Below are 25,000 nucleotides of genomic sequence, written 5' to 3' on the forward strand. Positions count from 1 at the left end.
AGCATAGTGGCACATCGAGGATTTCTTCTGTAAAGCTTTGCCAGAAAGCGACGAAGTAAAAGATATCCTTTAGATTTTCTAGAAATAACATCTCGAAAGACGAGACATCGTAAGGTACCACATAGGATCAAGAAAACTCAAGAAGGACTTCTTTATATATATATATATGTGTGTGTGTACAGAAAAAAGATGACAAATATAGAAACTTTTCTCTCTCTCTCTCTCTCTCTCTCTCTCTCTCTATCTATCTCTCTCTCTCTGTCTCTTTCTCTAAGTCATTCACTCACTCGGCCATTGACATGTGACATCAACTTACTGCTAGAAAAGAGTTTACAAGCAATCGATATCATCGTAGAAAAAGAAAAAGAGACATACGAGTTGTCGCCTAAAGGGAAAAAGGTATTCTCCTTTATTTTCCGAAACGATGATACTTAAAAGAAGGCAAAAGAAAAGAAAAAGAAAAAGGGGAGAGACAGAGAGAGAAAAGATTCAAAAAAAAAAAAAAAAAAAAAAAAGAAAAAAAAATATAATAAAGAAAATATAAAAAAGAGAGAGTAACAGAAGAAGAAAAAACAAACAGAAGAAAAGGATAGATAACACGACAAAAGGGGATTGATAAGAGGGTTGATACGTCGTCAACTTTTACAAATTCAGCATGGATCTCATTCGGTTCGGAGATTAAAGTGCTGTTACTTAAAAGAACCTATCTCTCTCTCTCTCTCTCTCATTTTTATGTTCTTTCTTTCTTGTTATCTTTACAGTTTCTCTCTTTCTCAACTTCATGCTCTATCTATCTATCTTTCTTTCTTTCTCATCTTTACGTTCTCTTTCTCAGCATCATGTTTTTCTCCATTCTCTTTTTATCCTTTTTCATATATAGATCATTCCCGATCTTATCAGATCTTTTCCCAAAGGAGAAGAAATCAATCGAGCTGGTGCTCATCGACGACAGATTACTACTACATTTATATCTCTCTCTTTCTCTCTTTCTCTCTCTTTCTCTCTCTTGAGAAAAACTAAGAAGGGTGAAAAAGGGAGAATGAAAAAGCTTTACCATTACTTCTTCTACTGCTATATTACTCTACTATTGATACTACTGCTGTTGCTACTTCTACTGCTGCTGCTACTGATGATGATGATGATGATGATGATGATGATGATGATGACGATGATGAAAATCGTGTTAATGACGATATTAATATTGATATTAATGTTGGTGATATACCGCTATAGTGTTTACCAAGTCTCTCCATTTATCGGTACGAAAGCGTCATAATTAAAGTTATATCTCACGCGTACCGACCTCGTATGAGAAGGGTAAAACGGAAAGATGAGGGACTGGGGGTGAGGGGAAGAGAGAACAACTTAGGATGAGGGGGGAAAGGGATGAGAGATTCGAAGGGGGAGAAAGTCGACGCATAATTAAAGTCAAATCTCACGCGGCACGTAGAAGAGGGCTTTGGTTGTCGTGCAATAATAATGAGTCGTGATTTTCAAACCGTCATAATATATGTAAACACATATAACTATATATATATATATATGAAAGAGAGAGAGAGAGAGAGATTTTGATCCATCAATGAATTTTTATTATAATATTCTTAATTTTTCTTCTCTTTCTTTTTCTTCTTTATTCATGAAAATTATTGATAATTATTTATAATATATAAACACGCTCATTGACGGATTTTTAATACATTCTGATTCATTAATTTACTTCACGATTTTAATTATAAGAGACTATGGACGTTCTATATGTGTGTGTGTGTACAAGAGAAAGAGAGAGAGAGAGAGAGATCTGGTCCAGAAATGAATTTTCACGATTATTTCTTTTCTCATACTAACATAATGGATAATTAATTAGGATAATGATGGATAAAAATCTCGTGTAATTTCTTATAAAATAATAACGTATACTATGTACAAATGCGCTGATATATATCTACGTATGTATAATAATAACAATAATAATCAATCCATAATTATATATATATATATATATATATAAAGAGAAGGAGATAAAAGAAAAGAAACGAACCGAGACAATTTTCAGATATTAATTAATATCAATTTTAACGATCTATAGAAAAGATTGACGTCCATTATTATTCCGCACAATGAATAATAATGATACTTGTTAATTTAATTAAAAAAGAAGTATCACTTTCTCGTCTCGCTTTTAAACTATATCATCATTTATGAAATAATCTTCGAAGTCAACGAGCGTATAAGAATTCCTAAAAAGAATTTCGAAATGTATGTGTGTGTGTGTGTGTGTATTATTTTATAGAAAGTAAGGAAAACGTTATTTGCTTGAGAAGAATGTCTACGGAAGTGAAAGAGGAAGAGAAAGAGTAGAAGGGTATTAAATTTCAATCCACTCCATCATTGCTCCACACTTCTTCCCTTCCTCCTCCTCCTCCTCCTCCTCCTCCTCCTCCTCTTCACCACCACCTATTCCTTGTCGTCCTCTTCTTGTTCACTCTGCACCCTCTCAACGCCACTTTCAATACAAACCAACGACAGAAAGGAAATTTTCAAACGAGCTCTCACTACGTTGTAGAATTTGGAATCTGACTCATTAGGATAACGAGAGAGGAAAAAAAAGAGAGAGAGAGAGAGAGAGACCACTGTCATCCACTGAAGTTTGATATCACTCCGTATATATGCCTCATAGTATGATTCTATATATATGTATGTGTAGGTAAAAGAGAAAGAGAGAGAAAGAGAGAGAGAGAGGGAATATAAGAGAAAAAGGGTGTTAAGAGAGAAAAAGAAAATCATACGATATATACATATGTATGTATATATATGATGTATGTATGTATGTATGTATGTATTTTAAAGACTCCATTAGTGTTGTCGGGACTGATTGAAAGATTACAGGACACATATACTAACACTCGCGCACAGGTGTCTCTGTATATGTATATAGATATGTGATTGTATGTATATATATATATATATATATATATTATGTGTGTGTGTACGTATGTATAGGAGAGTATCTGGCTTGGAATAGCAGAGAAACTGCATTTCTTCTTTTTTTTTTTCTTCTTTTTTTTTTTTTTTTTTTTTTTTTTTTTTTTTTTTTTTTAAGCGCATAATAGCTCTCTCGTTGTGACGAACCTAACGGAAATGTTACTTCGTTCGAGTGAAAAAGAAATGAGAGAAGTGATGAAGAGAGAGAGAGAGAGAGAGAGAGAGAGAGAGAGAGAGAGAAAGAGGGGAGGAGGAAATAAAAGAGGGTAGTCATATTGTCGAATGTCAAACGGTACAGTCGATTTTTTTTTCTTCCTTTTTTCCTTTTTCTTTTTCTTTTCTTTTCTTCTTTTTTTTTTTTTTTTTTTTTTTTTTTTTTATCGTGTAAGAGGGACAGAGAGAGATGTGTCATCACTCGTGTGTGTGCGTGTATATTTTATTGTTAATTTTATACGATAAATTTAGAAAAAAAAAAAATATTTAAAAGGAAAAAGAAAGAAAGATTAAACCCGATTATAAAATAAATGTTAATTTTTTAAGACAATATGTTCTAAGAAATATTATTTAAGAAAGGAAAAAAAAAAATAAATAAACAAACAAAAAGAATGAAGAAAAAAAATAATAAACCAGTAGATTACGATACTATTTTTTTTAATTTGTTACCGATCTTATTATGCAACTATTAATTAAAAAATTTAGAAAATTAGGATAGATATACCATATATTTTTACATACATATATATATATATATATGTATATATATTACCTTGTAATCTCTTCGATGAGTTTGCATGGATCAGCAGCATAAAATTTCACACCGAAGTAAAGAGTATGAACATCCGAGGTAGGATCCCCTTTTTGGACTTTGAGTTGTTTGCCAATTTTTTTACTGGGATCTAGCCATTGCTAGAAAAAAGAAATAAGAGAAAACGATATATATATATATATATAGAGAGAGAGAGAGAGAGAGAGAGAAAAGAAATAGAACGATTGATTTAGACTAAAGGATCAATGATTTTTTTTACGGAAATTTGAGTCAAAAGTTACTAGATGATCTGTTAAAAAAAGAAAAAAAAAAAAAAACAAAAAGCAAGGAAAAAAGAAATCAAAATTACTTTTCTGTTCTTTTTTTTTTTTTTTTCTTTTTTTTAGAAATATTAACCTCTCAATTTGATATCATAATTAGTAGAAGAAACGAAAAGAAAAAAATTCAGTCGATAAAATATTAATTGCACCTTGAAATGATCTAAGATTTACTTTTGAATCATTTAAGAAATTTTGGTAGCCCGATCTTGATATAATTATATCGTAATGATTGAAAAGAGATAGAGATAGAGATAGAGATAGAGAGAGAGCGAGAGAATTACATCGAGACTGTCGATAGAGAACTGTCGAGCGGAAATTGCAGCAGCTCGACATTTCCCGTAGATAATAGTCTTATCCGTCTGTGCCTCGAGGGCTAACCAATCGGACGGACATCCCTCGGGACTTATTCCCTCTATCATATTTAAAGAATACACGAAGAAAAGTTTCAGCCAATGATATACCAAAGACATATCTCTTTCTCTCTCTCTCTCTCTCTCTCTCTCTCTCTCTCTCTCTCTCTCTCTCTCTCTCTCTCTCTCTCTCTCTCGCTATCTCTCATATTTTAAACAAAAATCATATGTATTTATGTATCGTAAGATAATCCAAAACGGATTAAGATATCGAAAAGAAATATAATAAACAGATAGATAGATTAGATAGATATGGACAAATATTGATTTTGCTTTTTTACATACGAATTCTTTTTTTTTTTTTTCTTTCCTTATCAAAATTAAAATATTCCAATTGCAATAAAATCTTATGATATATTATATCTAATATAAATTTCTTTTTCTTTTCTTCTAATTATTCTCATTATTTAAATTAATTAATAATAATAATAATAATAATAATAATATATACATATAAAATCACGAATAGAAATAATTGCTTTTTTCTTTTCATGTCTTTTTTTTTCCTTCTCCCAAAACAATCGAATTTTCATTATAGAAAATATAATTATCTCACCGTTTGATTTTCATGATCCAAATAACGCAGACCGAAGTAAGCAGTTTCTAAGAGATTCAAATGCCTGAATACTCTATCCAACAATTCCTGGCCGAGATTGGAACTCTGTAACGAGATCGAAATGGTATACGAGTTATTATGAAGTAATAATCATCGTCGTTAGATAGATAGATAGATAGATAGATAAATAGAAATCGAAATAGAAGTAGAGAGATAGAGATAGATAGATAGGTAGATAGAAAATTAGTTTTCGAAGATATAGCACAGACATAGATCACTCTGTACGGTTGACTGTATAGGATAGATCGATGGGTAGATCGATAGGTAGATCGATCGATCGATCGATCGATCGGACGTCGTTCGATCGAGCGTAGCAATTTAAATCGCGAATTGCACGCGTCATTGAACATGTCTAACTGTGGTCGCAAGTCGATAGAAAATGTCGTCGTCTATGTCGTTATAATAGTTAATTCTTCTCTATCGTTAGTTTATCGTTCTTTCAGGATTACACGTGAAAAGAAATCTTTCCTCTTCTAACGGCTTCTATTTTTTTCTTTTTTTTTTTCTTTTTTTTTTTTCTTTTTTTTTCCTCTCCTTCTTCTTATCTTTTATTTTACTTTTCTCTCCATTTCCTTTCCCTCGCCAATGATTGATTTATCCTAAAGTAATCTATCTCTTTGAGTACTTCAAAAAGATAAAATAAAAAACAAAAGAAAAAAAAAAAAAAATACATAAATATATCTGTCATTCAACTTTCATTACCTTTAAAAAAAAAAAAAAACAAAAACTAAAAATATTGTAATCAAAGACGATTGTTTTTCTTATATACGGAGCCCGTTGATATTGAAAGCAGGTCCACCAGTTTGTGAAAAAAAAAAAAAAAAAAAGAAAGAAGAAGAACAAATAGTTAAAGCTAATTTTTTTTTGCAAGTTAACATAAAATTTATGTTGTTATTTATTTATCTAAAAAAAAAAAGGAAATAAATAAATAAATAAATAAATAAATAAATAAATAAATAAAAAGAAAGAAACAAATCGTACGATCAGACATTAGTAACAATCATACATAATTATAATCCTCGATCTCTACATATATATATATATATATATATATATATACATATATATACATATATAACAATCCAAAACAAAGAATACAATCATATTCTTAAAATTCCTAAACTCGATTATAAACTCGATTAATTAATCTCGTACGTTCATTAAAACGTTCCAACTAAGAGGATCGCTCGTAAAATCGTTTGACAAAGAATAGAAAAAGGATGTGGGGAAGCCATTGGAGTTTAGGTTCGACTTTCGTTTGTTAAATCGGTTCTCTTCCTCCCACCCTCCACCTCCACCACCCTCTGTGGCATTGTTCTCTTTCAACAAACAAACATACACTCACACACACACACACACATCACATATAACATGTACACACATTCATATATATATATATATATATATATATATATGTATATTATATATACAGCTTCCACATATTCATATGTATGATATACACATATCGTATACATATAGCTATACATGCAACATATACGTATACATACTTCGAATAAATAGAGATCGGAATAGCTGGTTTCCGTTTCTCAAGCGAGCCGTGACGTTCTCTCAGTATACTATGGAGAGGAAACGGACGCTCTTTTCCCTCGAGGGAATCTAACGGAGAATCTCTACTATGTATTTCGTACGCTTCGATCGTTTATATATACATATATATATATATATGCACAGAAACACATATGTGTGTATGTGTTTAAACCCTTATGGTGGAATATTCTCCTGATTTTACTGTTTGCTCGTAATTAGCATTGCATGCTCTCTCTTTCTTAACAACACACATTCTCTCTACCTCTCTTCTCTCTCTCTCTCTCTCTCAATCTTTCTCTTTCTTCCTTTTTGTTCCTTTTTATTTTTTATTTTGATCTTTTCTGTTATCAATTATCTCGAACCTATAGTTCTTTCTTTTTTCTCTTTTTATACAGACTAATCACAGCTAATTATCTCTCTTTCTCTCTCTTTATATCTCTATCTCTCTCTACTCTATTTCTCTCTTATCTTTCGTATTAAATGATAATTCATTAAACGAATACAATTTTCAATCATTTTTCTCGATCAAGTATATGTATATATTAATCTTTATCAATCATTATTCTGATCTATATTTCTAATTATATTCATCGTTAGATCCTTTTAAATGCTCGATGGAATCGAAGAAAGAAAGAATGAAAGAAAGGAAGAAAGAAGAAAAAAAAAAGAGAGAGCGAACTGTTTCTAATATTCTAAAAACAATTTTAACAATCTATCCATATAACATTATCTAATCTTCTTTTTCGATATACTTTTATTTAGATCAATTTTCTTCATCTCTTTTTTTTCTATTTCCCCTTCCTTTTCAGATCGTAATATTAAATAGATGCAATCTCAACAAAGGGAACACTTGTAACCTTCATTCAATAATACACACACATACACGCGTAAACACACATATAATAATCGAGATAATTGAATGGGAAGAAAAATGAAATATTGTATAATAAATAGTAATATTATTATATTCTACGTCCGTCTGTATTTCTCCGTGGTCGAACGTATCATCTATGTGATATATGAGTGTGTGCATTGTAACATGACTTTAATGTGACTAAAGACCTCACACTCATACCAATAAAAGATTTTCATTCTATAATAGTATACACATAGGTGAGGTGGAACACTTTCCTGATACGTTTCCTGCGTCTAGTCGGGGCAATACTTTCCGAGGTCAATGGCAAGAAGAAGGTAAGGCATAGCGATAAATAGCATAACGTCTATCCCCTCTTTCTTTCTCTCTCTCTCTCTCTCTCTCTCTCTCTCGCATAGGCGTCGATTCACTATCTGGATCGTAGCATCGTGAAATTTATTGTGGGTGCCCTGAACTATCTACCACCGACATCTATCCTCGCTTGGGTGTTGCACCTGCACTTTTACTATGAAACGAGAAAGGTGCCAACCATCTCTTCTCTCTCTCTCTCTCTCTCTCTCTCTCTCTCTCTCTCTCTCTCTCTGTATCTATCTCTATCTCTATCAATCTATCTCTATTTCTCTTTTTGCACCATAGATTCAACATTTTTTTTCTCCCGTTTTCTCGGGGGACGACCATTTGTTCTCTTCGGTGAGAGATAAAGAGAGAGAGAGAGAGAGAGAAAGACAGAGAGACAGAGAAAGAGAGAGAAAGAGAGAGAGAGAGAGAGAGAGAGAGATTAACTCGAGTTTTTTTCCCCATTACGACCATTATTTCTCGTGAGTCTTACGTTCTTTTGATAGTTCAATGTCATTCTCCCCATCCAGACGCAATCAACTTCGGTGACGCACGAATTGTTAGAAAAAAAAAAAAAGAAAAAAGATAAAAGGAGAAAGAAAAGAAACAAAAAAAAGAAATAAGAAAATGTTTTTACAATTTGTAAATAATAAAAATTTTCTCTTTATCTTTCCTTTCTAATTTTTGTTCTCTTCTTCCTCTCTCTCATTCTCTCTTTTTTCCTTCTTTTTTTTTTTTTTCTTTTTTTCTTAATTAACTCATCGTCAGATAATTTACATTCAGATTGATACGACATAATATCAGAGTTTTATGCACATTTATGCACAGTATGTATGCAGGATGAATGCAATAAGTTTTTAATTTGTTTGATATTGAAAATTATAGATTGGTCTAGGAACTTTTTTAAAACTCCTTTTAGGAACTTTTATTGTCCTTCAGTATTTGTTTGTAATAATAATAATAATAATAATAATAATAATAATAATAATAATAATAATAATAATAATAATAATAATGAGGACAATGAATGAGATGACAACGGATGGAGTAAAACAGGAAGATGTATTTTCTGCTCAAAGGAAGATGAGGAAAAGGAAAAGGAGGAGGAACAGGAGGAGGAAAGTCCGATGGCGATGTCCAAGGTTTACTGTCTAACTCGACCGGTTACTCTTGCGAATCCTTTTAAATCTTCGTAATCCTTGTGTATGTGTATGTATGTGTGTATATGCTTTTGTACATAAGTATATCTCTCTCTGTGTGTGTGTTGCACTGTACACACACGAGAATACAAAGCTTTTCGAAAGCTCCGGAATTAGCTTTTGTGCTTTTATTCAAAAGACCAGAGAAAATTCGTACGAACGTACTAAGACAATACTGTTTCGTATAATAATATATTATATTTCAGATTATGTGGATATCCTTTGTGTAATCAACAGCAGGATCATATCTCAATTATTTTCTTTTTTTCTTTTTTGAAAAAGAAAGTTAGACATCTATAAAAGAAAAAATATATATATATATATATATATATATATATATATATATATATATAAAAAGAAATACAAATTTATTTGAAACACATTCGTACGATGGCAATAATTTTTATTTATTTATTTTCTTTTTCTTTTCCTTTTTTTTTCTTTTCTTTTTCTTTCCTTTTTTCCTTTTTTTCTTTTTTTTTTGTTTCAAACATCTAAATTTCAAATTCTAAACGATGGCACATGTTTTGATAAAGAAAAGAAAGAATGGTTCGCGAATTTCTTTTTTGCAATTAGGAATAAATAAATGCACAAATAAATGAACAGATAAATAAATGAATTACTGTATCAAGTAACGAACGAAATATTTTTATTATAAAGTTTCCTCCCTCTTACGACGACTACTTCATTTTATTCCCGCCATTATTCGAAGTTAAGCGACAGAAGGTGTTACGGAAGTTGGCGATCACCGGGGATCACGTGACTTTCAGCGCCTACTACGTTAGTCAAAACACGTAGGTCTCACTCTCCTCCGAAGTGTTGTTCGGTTGCGTTCGTGTGTATTGTGGGAGATCTAGCCCGATAAGCGGGACGCGAAGTAAATGAAAATGGCGCTGATTTTTTTCTCTTTTTTCTCCCTTTTTTCTCCCTTTTTTTCTCCCTTTTTCTCTCTCTCTCTCTCTTTCTCTCTCTCTTCCTCTTTCTTTCTTTCTTTCTTTCTCTCTCTCTTTTATTTTTCCGTTATCATTAGACAAACGTAAAATTTTCGAATTTCGTTTTTTAAAAATAGAATTCGAGACTCCCCACCACCTATTTCTCCGACAAAACAGTGACGTCGTCGTAACAGGCAATGAAAAAAAAAATTCCACGTTTGGCGGGAAATTTGAATAGGCTTCGGTCGATTAAATCAGACCACGTGACCGCATCAAAAACGATAAAAGAAAAGGAAGTAACTTTAACGATAGATAGTCAATGTCCACAAGAAGAAAAGACAACCGACCATTGGGTCCTCTCATTTCCCCCCCCCCCTCCACTATCTTCATCCCTCAGCCCCACCTTCCCCTTTATCTCTTCTTTCACATCCACCATCGTTCTTCTCGCGGAGAAGTTTGTCCGGCTTCCAGGATGCATTGTTTTCACTTTTTTTTTCTTCTCTCTCTCTCTCTCTCTCTGTCTATCTATCTTTTTCTTCCTCTTTCGAACAAGGTTCGATTTCGTATTATATAGGGTGTCCCGTAAAAAACAGATCATTGAATAATCAACGTATCAAACATAATATATTATTATTATGCCGATGAAATCGTCATCTCGACTTTTATATATATACATTTTTTATCTTAATAATCTTTTGAAATAAATCAACGTGTAATCCACCTAAAACGTGTAGAAAATTATTCCAATGAGGTCAAAAAATCATTTCTCTCTCTCTCTCTCTTTTTTTCTTACACACACACACATACACGCGTATATAAACAAACACAGATATCCCACAGATATCTCCATTCAACTGGAATCAAGATAAGATATTTTTTCAATCTCTCTTCCTCTCTCTCTCTATCTATATATATATATATATATGAGATCTCTTTCGATTGAATACAAAGTATTCAAACATTGTATATACAATGACTAGGATAGGAGTATGTGCGTTTTGGTACATTTTGGGCATACCCTATAGATAACCATGTAATACCTATATGTATAACATATATAACGGGGTCTATGCCCTGATACTTCTATACTCTTGCGCCATGTTGGTACCCAAGAAAGAATGAAAGAAGGAGAAGAAAAAGACAGAGAGATAGAAAGAACAAAAAGAGAGAGAGAGAGAGAGAGAGAGAGAGGAACGTGGATGAAGGCAAGGACAAGAGGAAGAAAGTACCTTTCGATAGAAACCAAAGAGTTGCCTAAAGAGTAAGAAAGATAGTGAGACAGTGAGACAGACAGACAGACAGACAGACAGACACAGAGAGAGAGAGAGAGAGAGAGAGAGAAGATTAAAAAGAGCAGAATGGGAGGAGAGGGTATTCCATAAGATTTTTTTTTTTTACCTTCTGCTTACATAATGTATTCTCAAACGTACATACTCGAAGTAAAAAGGGAGGGAAAGGACAGTGGTTGCTCTGCTACCAGAATGCTTTTTTATACTAACACATACATACATATATATATATATATATACACATATACTTAGAGATTTACAGAGAAAGAGAGAAAGAGAAAATTTACACACTTAGGGACATATGATCATCTCTCTCTCTCTTTCTCTCTCTCTGTATTTTTCGTCACACACGTACGCACCTCTCGTTGGTATACTCGAAGACACTTATCGTTTGTCCTCCTACCTTTACCACCTCTCCCTTTTACAATCAACTCTTTCTCTTTCCTTCTCTCTCTCTCTCTCTCTCTCTCTTTTTCTTTCTCTTATTGTCCGTCTGTTGTCATCGTTGCTTGCTTTCTTGCTAGATAGCTAGCTTGCTTGGTTGCTCGGTTGGTTGGTTGGTTGGTTGGTTGGTTGGTTGGTTCGTTCGTTCGTTCGTTCGTTCGTTTGGTTCGTTGGTGTTCACTCTCTCGGCATGGTCTTACAGCGTCGTCGTAGTTGTTGTACGGCCGCAAACGTGACGGAGGCGTGTCACATCGGAATACAAAAGGTATAATACTCACATACCGATGCCGCTAACTCATACCTACCGGGGAATACCAATTTTCGATGGCCGTGCTATCCCGAGAAGCGTCGAAGGCGTAGCCAAAGATACCTTCTTCGTTGTCGTTGTCTTCGTCTTCGTTTCCTTCTTCTTCTTCTTCTTCTTCTTCCTATTCTTCTTCATTCTCTTCTTCTTCTTCTTCTTCTTCTTCTTCTTCTTTTACATGTAAAAGTTACGTGTAAATCGTAACTACATATGTGTCCTTCGTTTTCCTTTACACTATTACGTTTCGGGCACGTAGATCTTGTCACTGAATAAATTTTATATGTATGTATTTATATATTTATCTATGTATTGTATGTATTGTATTGTATTTTCTCTATATATGTATGTATGTATATATGTAAAGGGTGAGTCCCCCCACAATCTCTCTCCTCCCACTCTCAACTTCCTTCTCTTTTAGATTCGTTTACTCATATGTATGTATGCCTTTAAGAATTTCTCTCTTTCTCTCGAATACGTGAAGAGTAATAATACAATGCCCCCAGGTTCGAAAGATATCAAAGATCTATGCGAAATACTTTTCGTAAATTATACGAAAATATACAGATTTGTTTTAATAATAAAAGTTAATAATAATAATAATAATAATAATAATAATAATAATAATAATTTGGATCTATAGATAAATATAAATCCATGAATAAATGGGTATATTTGGAGAAAACAAATTTTTTCACGAGTTAAATAAAATCATTATTTTCGAGAAATTACAAATGGAATTATAATTTGAAAAAAAAAAAAAAAAGAAAAAAGAAAAAAGAAATTGGAATAAATTAAAAATCGTCCATTACACGATAGGATATTAAAAATGATCCTAACGAATATTCTTCGAAACGCGTCGATTTAGAATTTGGAAAAAGAAGGGAATTGTGGAGTAAAAAAAAGAAAAAAAAAAAAAAAAAAAAAAGAAAAAAAGGAAGAAAAGAGGAAAAGAAGAAGAAAAAGAAATTGATATACGGTTTATATCGAAATGTACTATATAGTAAGGATTAAAAGAAAAATCGAAAGGAGCAGACGTTTGCTTTGCGTCCTTAAAATAGGAATAGCTCGATGAATCACATATATATACTTTAAAAAGAGACGTGCATATAGAATTACTTTGTACGTATATAAATGTGTGAGTGTGTGTGAGTGTGTATGTATTTAATATATGTATGCAGTGAAACGGAACCAACTTATTCGTTCGTTTCACCTGCAATGCAACCCGATTTGCCTCGGGCTTGAAAGCGCAGGAAAATGTATCGTTGGTTGTGCGGTAGCCAACGAAGATAAAAAGACGATTATGGCTACGAAAAGAGAAGGATAAAGATAAAGAGAAAAGAAGAGAAGAGAACAGAAGTGAAGTGAAGTGAAGTGAAGTGAAGTGAAGTGTAGCATAGCGCAGTGTAGTGAAGTGAAATGAAGAGAAGAGAAACGTTGTAAGAGAACGAACAACGCCAACAACGTCCTTCTCGATACAGCACGTTCGACTCTCGTTCAAGGTCCATCTTTATATATATATATTTCTATATATATATATATATATGTATATACACCTCTCTCTCTCTTTCTCTCTCTCTTTCTCTCTGTACATTTCTGTACTTCACGAGATGCAAAGGGTATGTATTTTCGAGGACATAAGGGTAATCGAGAATTGAAATAGTTTCTCTCTCTCTCTCTGTCTCTCTCTTTTTCTCTCTTCTTTCTTGAATTTGTAATTTATTGAAATTGGATAGATATATGTATATATATATATATATATATATATATATATATATATATATATATATATATATATACAGGATGAACGTACTCTATGTAGTATGTGAAAATATTATCAATCGATTTAAAATAAATAAAATTATCGTATTAATAAATATGACAAAATGAAAGGTATAAATGAAAAAGAAGAATATGAAATTAAAAGAGAGAAAGGGAGAGGAACTATAACAATTTATTGAAATTTTAAGAATTATATATATATGTATAAATATATATGATGGGCCTTTTGTATTCACGTCCATTTAAAATTTTCAGTCCATTTCGAAAAGTTAAATCATCGTCTTAATAAAAATGACAAAGAAGGTACGAACTAAAAAGAATAATAATAATAATAATAAGAAGAAGAAGAAGAAGAAGAAGAAGATGGATAAAAAGAGAGAATAGAAAGAGAGAAAGAGAGAAAGGGAAAAGGGTCCTTACCAGACCCTGAGGGGGTCTCAAAGATGGCTGTAGGTCTAGGAGATGGGTAATCATCTTTGGCTTGCGTGTTCGAAACGATCCTCCCTTTTGCCCTCATTTTCTCTCTCTCTCTCTCTCTCTCTCTCTCTCTTATTTCTTCTTCTTCTTCTATCTCTTCTTCTTCTTCTTCTTCTTTATCTTCCTCATACCACTTTTAACTTCTTTGCTCCACGTTTTCATCTCGAAGTGAACGGCGCCAATCTCTTCCGATCTTTCTTTTCCTTCCTCTCCTTTTTTCATACTCCACACAGCAAGAAGGCAAACCGTTTATTTAGACATTGCTCTCCTTTTTCCATCTCTTTCTTTCTTTCTTTCTTTCATTCTTTCTCCCTCTCTTTCTCTTTATATCTTCTTCTTCTGCTTCTTCTTCTTCTTCTTCTTCTCCTTCTCCTTCCTCATCTTTTCTTTTAAAAGCCAACGGCGGCTTTAGCCCCCAGCCAAGATTCTTCTTCTTCTTCTTCTTTTTCTTCTTTTGCTTCTTTTTCTTCTTCTTCTTCTTCTTCTTCTTCTTCTTCTTCTTCTTCCTCCTCCTCTTCGTGGGAATCCTTAGCACAGCAGTAATACAAAATCGACTTTGAGATTCAACTTTTTTTTATCGTACTAAACCGCCGCACCATACCTCCCGCCCCCCATCGCTATCACCACCAACACTATCAATCCATCCACCCACCCACCCACTCCCATCAGACAATCCCCATTCCAGTCATGAGTTTCTCGACAAAAGTACACAATGCAATTGTTCTTTTTCCAAGCGCCAGTATAATGGGATTCTACGGATATTGTCGTGCGAACGAAACGAGATTTATATGTGCGGTTCTTTTTTTTCTTTTTATTTTTTTTATTTTTTTTAATTTTTTTTTTTTTTTGCGCCCCTTTGAACAAAACAAGTTACACCCTTTTACCTCTTTCATCTCGTCCCTAAAGGTTTTTGGTTACGTTTCTTCCAATCGATTTTGTAATGTTTTTCTTTTATTCTCCTTTCTTCTCTCTCTCTCTCTCTCTCTCTTTCTCTTTTTGATACATAAATGTTTATCAAAATTTGAAGAAATCATTAAAACATTTAACATAACAAAATTATTACTTGTCATAATACTCGCAAGATATAAGTTTTTCAATTACACTCAGTTACATTATTATAATCGGATCGATTGGAATTATCAAGTTGAAATATAATGATTGGATTTGTTTGATTGTAGTTTTACAGTGTAAAAAGCAAAAGAAAAAAGAAAAAAAAAAAAAAAAGAGAAAATATTTAAAAAAAAAATCTAAGAATGAATAAATAAATAAATAAATACAAAAGAATGAAAAAAAGCTTCCTCTCACTTTCATTTTTCTTTTTATTTAAGTTCCTGTTACTATTATTGTTCATTTTTTTTTTCTTTTTCTTTTTTTTTTTTTCCATAAAAAAAAATATACAAATGCACATGCACATGCACATGCACGCGCGTATACAAATATACACAAACATTCTCGTTTTATAAGAGATCCTTGTAATTATATAAATACCGATATTCTCTGTCAGTAAAAAAGATAAAGAGAGAGAGAGAGAGAGAGAGAGAGAGAGAGAGAGATAAATACTCTCGCTGAAGGCACTTAGAACCTCGAGTACGATTTCCCTTCTCTTATTTACCATCTACCAACTATGACGGCGTCAATGATAATGATGATAATGATGATAATGATAATGATGATGATGAACGTGACGATCCCTTGGAGTGATCCTAACGATCTTGGAAGGAATAATAATAATAACAAAAAAAAAAAAAAAAAAAGAAAAAGGACTTGATGCCAATGACATGTCATAGATAACGAGGAAAAAATAAAAAAGAAGAAGAAAAACGAAAAGAGGAAAAGAAATTAAGAAGAAAACAGTCTCGTTTTCATTCACAAGAGATATATATATATATATATATATATATATATATATATATATATATATATATACATGTTTATGTGCGTGGAAAAAAATGTATGAATCCTGTGAATCCTGCGAAATTCAAATCTAAAAGATTAAGATTTGAACGTAAGAGGAAAAAATTCTTAAGGAACAAGATTCATTATATTAAAAATCCAAGTCATTTGGGATTACTTCAACCATGCACGGTCCGTTAATGCTTCCTTTTCAATCTTAATGTTAAAGACCAAGAGGAAGAAGTAGAAGAAGAAGTAGAAGAAGTAGAAGAAGAAGGAGAAGAAGGAAGAAGGAAGAATAAACGCTTTCGTAGCTATCGTCGTGTGATTTAACCTCCATCAACGTTACCACCACCACTACTACTATTACTACGTTACCATCATCAACATCACCACCATCCCCACCTCCCATCGCCCCTTTTGCCACACTTCACTTCACCTCATCACCATTCCGCTCCATTGCGTTGTGGTAACGATGGAAACTTGGTTGCATTTTAACGCGATCTATGCATAATCATCAAGTGCCCAAGGAGAAATTAAATCTCGTAAAAGGTAAAATTTCATTTCGAGTTTGAACGCATTTCATTCCCACGATCTAAAATACATGTATGAATATAAATTTTTAAACTCGTTGAATACGAGTCTCTCTCTCTCTCTATATATATATATACATATGCATAGATATATATAGAATTAATATATATATATATATCTTTATCTCTCTCTCTCTCTCTCTCTCTCTCTTCTAACGGAACAAATAACATCCTGATTTTCCTCGGTCTCTTCCTTCCCTCCCCCTTTTCTCTCTATCTCTCACACTCTCACACTCTCACATCATCCTTCTCCCATTCCTTCATTTCCCCCCTCGCCCCTCTACCCCACCACCACCCAAGCGAGCATCATTTCATAAAATGCTAATTTGATTCGCGAACATCTTTTTGATATTAGAAAAGATATATAAATGTATCCTGTTATACGAGTTTATTTATACCGGAAAGAGAGTTTAATGCGTTTATTCACATTTGCATTATCTCGATGACGCATGATCGTTCTTTTCTTTTCTTTCCTTTTCTTTCTTCTTGTCTTGTTTCTCTCTCTCTCTCTCTCTCTCTCTCTCTCTCTCTCTCTCTCTCTCTCTCACTCTCTCTCGCAAATCTCTTTACTTCTTTTTAATTTGGAACATTGGCGTACCGGTGGGTAGTAGTAGCAGGTTTTGACTCATCTTAAAACTGGTTTCTATGATATCGTACCGGATACATCCGGTATATATACACACGTATTTATTTGTGTGTGCGTATTTATATATATATATATATATATATATATATATAAGATATATTTATGTACACGTGTACGTAAGCGTATATTCATAGATAAATATATATCGATAGGCGAGAAATAGTGGGTTTAAGTACAACGTTTACCACGAGAGCCCTAACAGTCTTCTATCACCTTCCTTACTTACTATACTATACTATACAATATACTATGTTATACTATACTATATTATATTATACTATATTATATTATACTACGACGTAATCCTTAATAATCTCGATGATCGCGATGCCTCCTCCCACTTCCGTTTACTCTTATTATTATTATCATTATCATTATTATTATTATTATTATTATTATTATTATTATTATTAGTCTTGTTTTTGTTGTTTGCTGTTGTTGTTGTTGTTGTTGTTGTAATATTATGCTCTTGCAATTTCCTTCACATCTTATTTATGACGTAACAGATAATACAATTATTCACATTATTTAATTTTAAATTGCAAATATATATCGTTCGTATGATTATTACGATACACGTTCGACTATGTGAAAAACATACGTTTGAATTTTTCTCTTTGCAATAAATTAACGCGTGAGCGCGGCCATTTTGAAATTATACTCTAAAGAATTTCATCCCCTCTCCGTACACCACCACCACCATCCACCATTAAAACAGACCACGTTCATTGTTTCGGCTTCGATCGGTTTGAGATCTTTTTTCTTTGTTTCTTTTTTTTTTTTTTTTTTTGTTTTTTCTTTTTCTATTCTTTTTTAGAGACGATAGAAACTAAAGCTACAATGGCTCATATCAGGAGAAATGAGAAAATCCTTTAAGGAAAGAAAAAATAAATAAATAAAAAGAAAATAAAAAGATAACCTCAAAAAAAATATATATATATATATATATATATAGAAATGGAACTCTCTTTCTCTTTTTCTCTCTTTCTCTCTTTCTCTCTTTTCTTTCTCTATCACTGTCTTTATCTCTCGTTCTATCATCGTTTGCTATAAACTCGCCGTGGAAGACTTTGACAATGAAGTTGAAGGTGAATCGAAGGTCGGCGAGCATGGCAAAGTGATTTGCAGTATAATTAGAGACCATTCTTGATTTCATCGGGTTCGAACTTTTCACGAACTACGGAGGTTCCGTTTTTCACGAGAGGAACCTTGATGTCCGACCCATCCCACATCCTTCTCCACCTCCACCTCCACCTCCTCCTCCTCCACCTCATCCTCTTCTTCCCCCATCCACATCCCACACCCACACCCACACCCACACCCACAGTCTCCCGTCTAGCCAAGCTCTCCTACTACCTAACTATCCTTTCCATAGCCATCGACCATAGTCACTCCTCCCCAATCCCGCATCCCATTTCCGGAAGAACGGAAGAAAATCGCTACGGAAACTTCCGTGTCTCTCTGCGATTTCGCTCACTCTGGCGCGCTCTAAATACTTCGACTATGATAATAATAATAAAAAAAAAAGAGAGAGAGAGAGAGAGAGAGAGAGAGAAAAAAAAAAGAAATGAAAACGACAATCTCGACCATTGTCTCTATTTCGAAGTCTGAAGTTCTTTCGTCTTCTTTTATTTTGTTCTTTTGCTTTAGCCTTCTTTCCTTTTAAATCTGAGCTTTGGCCAAAGTTAAAAACGAAATACACTGTGTGTATTTGTGTGTGTGTGTGTGTGTATATATATATATATATAACTGTAAATATATAATATACTAACTCTGATGATTATATCGAGTCATTTAAAAAAAAGAAAAAAAAAAGGAAAATTAATTCTTTTGCGATTAAACTTTATCATTATCAAATTATCGCTGTTTACAAAGATCATAGAAGTACTTCTTCTTTTTTTTCTTCTTTTTCTTCTTCTTAAATATTACAGATAACAACAATAATGCATCGTCATTTATTTGTTGGATCGATATTTAAAAAGAAAAAGAAAAGAGAGAGAGAGAAAAAAAAAAAAAGTAGAAGTATTTTTGAAACCAATATTTCTTAATAAATCATCAATATTTATAATGAAATAAAATATCGATAGATAATATATAAGCGTATATCGGTATCAATGATATTGATCGAAACGTACGCAAAATCTTATGTTGAATTATTTATTACGAATAAAATATTCCCTATACAGAGAGATCGCATATTTCCTTTTAAAAAACATTTATCCTATTGAATTAACGAAAGTATATTCGTTCGAATATAAAAATTTTCAATATTATTAACGATCAAAAAAAAAAAAAAAAAAAGAAAAAGAAAAAGAAAAAAAAATATATCGATGGCGAGTTTTTCGAGCGTCGAAAAGAAAAAAAAAAAAGAAAAAGAAAAAAAAAATCATTTGCAAGAAGCAAAAGGAAAAGATCAATTATTTTTCCTAACCCTCGACCTGTTTTGCAAATTGTTTGCAAGCGATAGAAGATAAAAATAAATATAAAAAAGAAAAAAGAAAAAAGAAAAAGAAAGTGCGATCGAACAAAATTGCAGGATTATAATAAGCGACCACGAATATTAAATGAAACTGCGTTCACGTGATATAAGATTCATTCAATAAATTAATCAAAATCGATTTGTGTCGAACTTTAAAATATTTAATAATGTAATACGAGAAGTATGATAGAGAGAGAAAGAGAGAGAGAGAGAGAGAGAGAGAGAGAGAGAGAGAGAGAGAGAGAGAGAGAGTTAATAGAACTTTATTCAATGGTATTTCTAATTTTTTTTTTTAGCATTTCTTTCCTTCTCTTTTTTCTCTCTCTCCCTTTTTTTTTTTGAGTAGCCACGAGAGAAACTCATGGGGGATAGAGAGACAGAGAAAGAGAGAGAGAGAGAGAGAGAGAGAGAGAGAGAGAGAGAGAGAGAAGGAACGAAGATGGTTGAAAGTAGCGTGAATTAGTGTGCACGGTTTGGGTCGAACGAGGTTATCCTCAAAAGGGAAGGAGGATGGTCCCAGCAATTTTGGTATATAGCCTAATAACAGGGCAGTACGAATACCTCGGGGATACTACTACATATACTTTTTCTCCTTCTCCTTCTTCTTCTTCTCATTTCTTTTTCTCTTTCTTCCTTTCCTTCCTCCCTTCTTTCTCTCTCTCTCTCTCTCTCTCTCTCTTTTTTTTCTTTCATTCTTCTTCGTGGCAACCAATAAGATCGACGAATGTCCGAAGGGTGTGAATATGATTGGAGTATATCTTTTTGCCCGGTATACAAGATCAAAATTTATTAAATTCAATTGAAATGAAATTTTTCTCTACACACACACACACACATATATATATATATGTGTGTATGTGTGTACATATGCATGTAATATATGTAAAAAAGGAATCGTGTCGTTGATTGTGTATGTGTAATAGTTATTACTTCCTTTATATCTATCTATATTTCTCTTTCTCTCTTCCTACAAACTCCTTGTGTAAGTCCCCTCCCCCCCCCCTTCAAATCATCCCACCCCTAATTCTCTTAAATTCGATGGATCGGTAATTACAAGCTCCGAAGACGAATATCGCTTTACGGATATCGAAACGTTCTTTATCTCAAATTGGATGTTGAATTATGTAAGAATGGTATAGTTCGGAGAATAATATATCAACGAACCTTAACTCTATCTCTCTCTCTCTCTCTCTCTCTCTCTCTCTCTCTCTCTCTCTCTCTCTCTCTCTCTCTCTCTCTCTCTCTCTCTCTCTCTCTCTCTCTCTTTTTCCTACGGCTTTTCTTTTTTCTTCTTCTTTTTTTTTCTTTTTTTTCTTTTTTTTTTTCTTTTTTTTGTATATTTTCTATAAAAAAATTCCAATCGAATACAATTGAAAATACGAATGAGATAGTTGTTCTTTTCTCTTTCATATTCTTTCTATTTTTTCAACAATATTTTTCATTTCAAATTAATAACAATAATAATAAAAAAAAAAAAAATGATAATAATAATAATGATAATAATGATAATATATGTATTGGTATTATCATAATATACCGATCAATATAATACTATAAATATATGAAAATAATTCAAATTATTATTACTATAATTATGATTAATTAATCAATTAAATAATTAATTAATTAATTAATTAATTAATATTATATTATAACAGAAAAATATTATTTTAAGATTTTCCTCGATGATATTTATGTTAGCTCCTATTAAATAATATAATCCGTCAAATAATAATATTATCGTTATTAATGACATTATCGTTTCTATTCATTTTTTTTTCTTCTTCTTCTTCTTCTTTTTTTTTTTTTTGTTATCTAAACAATATTTTATTAGATTTATCAAAGTATAACATGAAATATTGAATGTACATATTCAATAAAATTATCCAACGCGATAGATAAATAGATAGATAAAAGCTGGTTAGATACAGAGTAAGAAATAAAGAGAGAGAGAGACAGAGAGAGAGAGAGAGAGAGAGAGAGAGAGAGAGAGAAAGAGAGGAAGATAGAGGCTTAAGTACTTCGTCCTTGTCGCATAATCGGCTCGTAAGAAACAGCAGTGGTCTGGTACGAACGTTGTCAGATTATACCAAACTATACTACTATAGTTGGTCCATATCCCCAGAGGATAGAACACGCTGGGATGGGAAATATTAATCCGTAAAATTATAACTCCGACGTCGCACGTATTAAAGACGTTCTTAGTGTTAGCTGTCATCTTTTCTTTTCTTTTCTTTTCTTTTCTGTTTTTCTTTTTGTTGTCTTTTTTTTATCTTCTTTTCCTTTTTCCTTTATCCTTTACTTGTTAAATATACAAACGAGCAATCTATGTACAACATAGATATAAATAATCGACTTTGTAAGCCGATAGACTACGATAATATCTTCTCTTTTCTTTCTACAATCACATCTCTTTCTTCTCTCTCTCTCTCTCTCTCTCTCTCTCTCTCTCTCTCTCTCTCTCTCTTTATTTTTTTTTCTTTTTTTTTCTTTTTTTTTTTCTAATTAAAACGTGAATTAATTTTATACGTGACTAAAGAAAGAAAGAAAAAAAACAATAAATAAATAATGGAAATATATTAATTCAGAATGTAGAAAAAATTATACTGTGTGTGTGTGTATGTGTGTGTATCTATTGGAAAAAAAAAGGGTAAAAAAGTATAGGAAAAATAAAATATAATGAATGAATCAATGATTCAAAAGATTATATAAAAATAAAATTCATGGTAAAGAATGAATTAAACGAAAATTAATTTGTTTTCTTTTTTTTTTTTTTTCAAATTCGCCGTTTATCATTATGTCGTTTCTTTTCATCTTTTTTCTTTTTCTTTTTTTTTTTTTTCTTTTTTTTTTCGTTCAACCAAAAAATTGTCATCGCCCGAGCGAGTCAAACATAAAAGAAATGGAAAATTGAACGAACGAACAAATAAAAAATAAAATAAAATGAAATAAAATGAAATGAAATCTAAGAGAAGTTATTATCAGTTTGAGACGAATCGTTTACAAGGCAACCATGTTCAAAAATTCATATTTAAAGATTGAAAATTGTTAAGGTGTATTAATGCGATATGCATCATTATTCGATTAGCCATGTAGCTGTGGTAGGTCTAAATTAAAAAAAAGATCTAAGAGAATAATAATAATAATAATAATAATAATAATAATAATTTTAATAACAAGAATAAGAAGACAGAGAGAGTGACAGAGAGACGAAGGGAGAGAGAGAGAGAGAGAGAGAGAGAGAGAGAGAGAAAAAGAAAGACTTCACGATATATAGATATATACATCCCTTTTTTATAGAACACCATAAAGCCGTTTAAATAAGAAAGCCAGTGCCGCATTTATCGTAAAGCATATTTAGACACTCACAAGCAGCTAAAATCTCACTCTCTCTAAAAAAAAAAAAACAAAAAAAAAACAAATAAAAAAAAAAGAAGATTAAAAAGAAAAAATCTAAAAAAAAAAAAAAAAAACAATTAAGAAACAGCCAGCTATATCTGATAATATCGAAGTCGCATCAAAAAAAAAAAAAAAAAAAAACAAAAAAAAAAGAAGAATAAGAAGAAGATTAAAAAGAAAAAATCCAAAGAAAAGAAGAGAGAAGAGAAAAAGAAAAGGAAAAAAGGAAAAAGGATATCAATTTGATATTAAGCGAAATTAAGAGATATACATTTTGTTTTCTGCAAGAGACGTCCTCCCTTAAAAAAGGGCCTGAAAATGTATAAATGCGGCCCTGATGAAGGCCGATAATGGGTCGTTCCTAAGGCGTACACCATCACTATCACAACAACAACTACTACTACTACTACTACTACTTATTAACTTACTACTACTTACTACTACTATTACCAGTACGCGAAGTAGTAGTCGAGGAGTCAAGATAAATCATCGTCTTACGAGTCGAGGGTTAATCAAACGAATTCCTACGATGATAAATGGAAACGTTTCGTTGCAATTACATCCCTCTCCCTCTCCCCCCTATCCCTTTACCGGACTCGTCCCCGCACTCCTATCCTCATCCCCTCCCCCTCCTCCACCACCATCAACCATCCACCACATCATCCCATAGGAAGGCACACGATCGTCCTTCACGGTTTAAATCCTCCTCTTTATCCCTTGTATTTCCTCGATCAAATATACCTTCTCACTCACACTCATCCCCTACCACCCCACCATCAATATCCTCGATCTCGATCTTCTTTATAAGAAAAAAAAAAAAAAAAAAAAGAAAAAAATGAATAAAAAAGAAAAGAGGATAACAAATAGAACAAAAAAATATTCTATCGAAATTATTTAAACGATTTTTGCACGGAAAAAAAAGAGAGAGAGAGAGAGATAGAAAATCTTCATCCCCGCTTGACTTATTTATTATTACGATTAATACTGAATATTAATTATATTAATTGATATTAGATTATTGTTATTGTTATTATTATTATTATTATTATTCTCATATAATTTTCATAGAAGAAACATTATAAAAATTATAATCTTTCTTTTTACATAATAGAAATGATCTATTCATTCATTTTCTAAAACTTAAGTCTCATACTTTTCATTTTATTATTATTATTATCATTATTATTATTTTTGTTATTATTATTCTTATTAAATTCTATTACAATTCATTACAATTATCACCATTCATAATTTTTCGATAAATGTTGTTGAAAAAGGAGATAGAAGAAGAAAGAAAGATGGACGTACAATAAACGTTTCATTATTAAACAATAATACAAAAAAAAAAAAAAGAAAACAACAACAAAAAATGGTACGCTGAATTTGTTTCTTTTTCTTTTCTTTTCTTTTTCTTTTTTTTTTTTTTTTAGAAAATTAATTTTCTAAATTTAAGTCCGATTAAAAAGAAGAAGAAAAAGAAGAGAAAGATACAGAAAAAGGAAGAAAGAAAAAGAAAAAAAAGAGAAAAAAAAAGGGATAAAAGAAAAAGGAAAAAAAGGAAAAGGGAAAAGAATTATAGCGATAGTGCAATCTAAGAGTGGAATAAAAGGCGCGAGATATCGCGTGCGTAGAAGTTTAAAACTCTCGAGTAAAACTCCTCTCTCTCTCTCTCTCTCTCTCTCTCTGATCGTTTCCATTCGTAGCTACCGCGAAT

At 32.0% G+C, this 25,000-nt stretch overlaps 1 protein-coding gene across 3 annotated transcripts in view; it reads right to left on the reverse strand.

The window, feature by feature from the left end:
- Positions 1-25,000, reverse strand: part of LOC124431397 (band 4.1-like protein 4) — a 45,115-nt gene that overhangs the window by 14,163 nt on the left and 5,952 nt on the right. For all 3 annotated transcript variants that reach the window (XM_046979268.1, XM_046979266.1, XM_046979265.1), the window contains exons 2-3: positions 5,035-5,139; positions 3,749-3,888 (exon numbers count right to left, since the gene is read on the reverse strand). In XM_046979268.1, the coding sequence (XP_046835224.1) occupies positions 3,749-3,888; positions 5,035-5,139 (245 nt within the window). The remainder of the gene's footprint in view (positions 1-3,748; positions 3,889-5,034; positions 5,140-25,000) is intronic.

This window comes from Vespa crabro, chromosome 21 (assembly GCF_910589235.1).
Source record: "Vespa crabro chromosome 21, iyVesCrab1.2, whole genome shotgun sequence".
Lineage (NCBI taxonomy): Eukaryota > Metazoa > Arthropoda > Insecta > Hymenoptera > Vespidae > Vespa > Vespa crabro.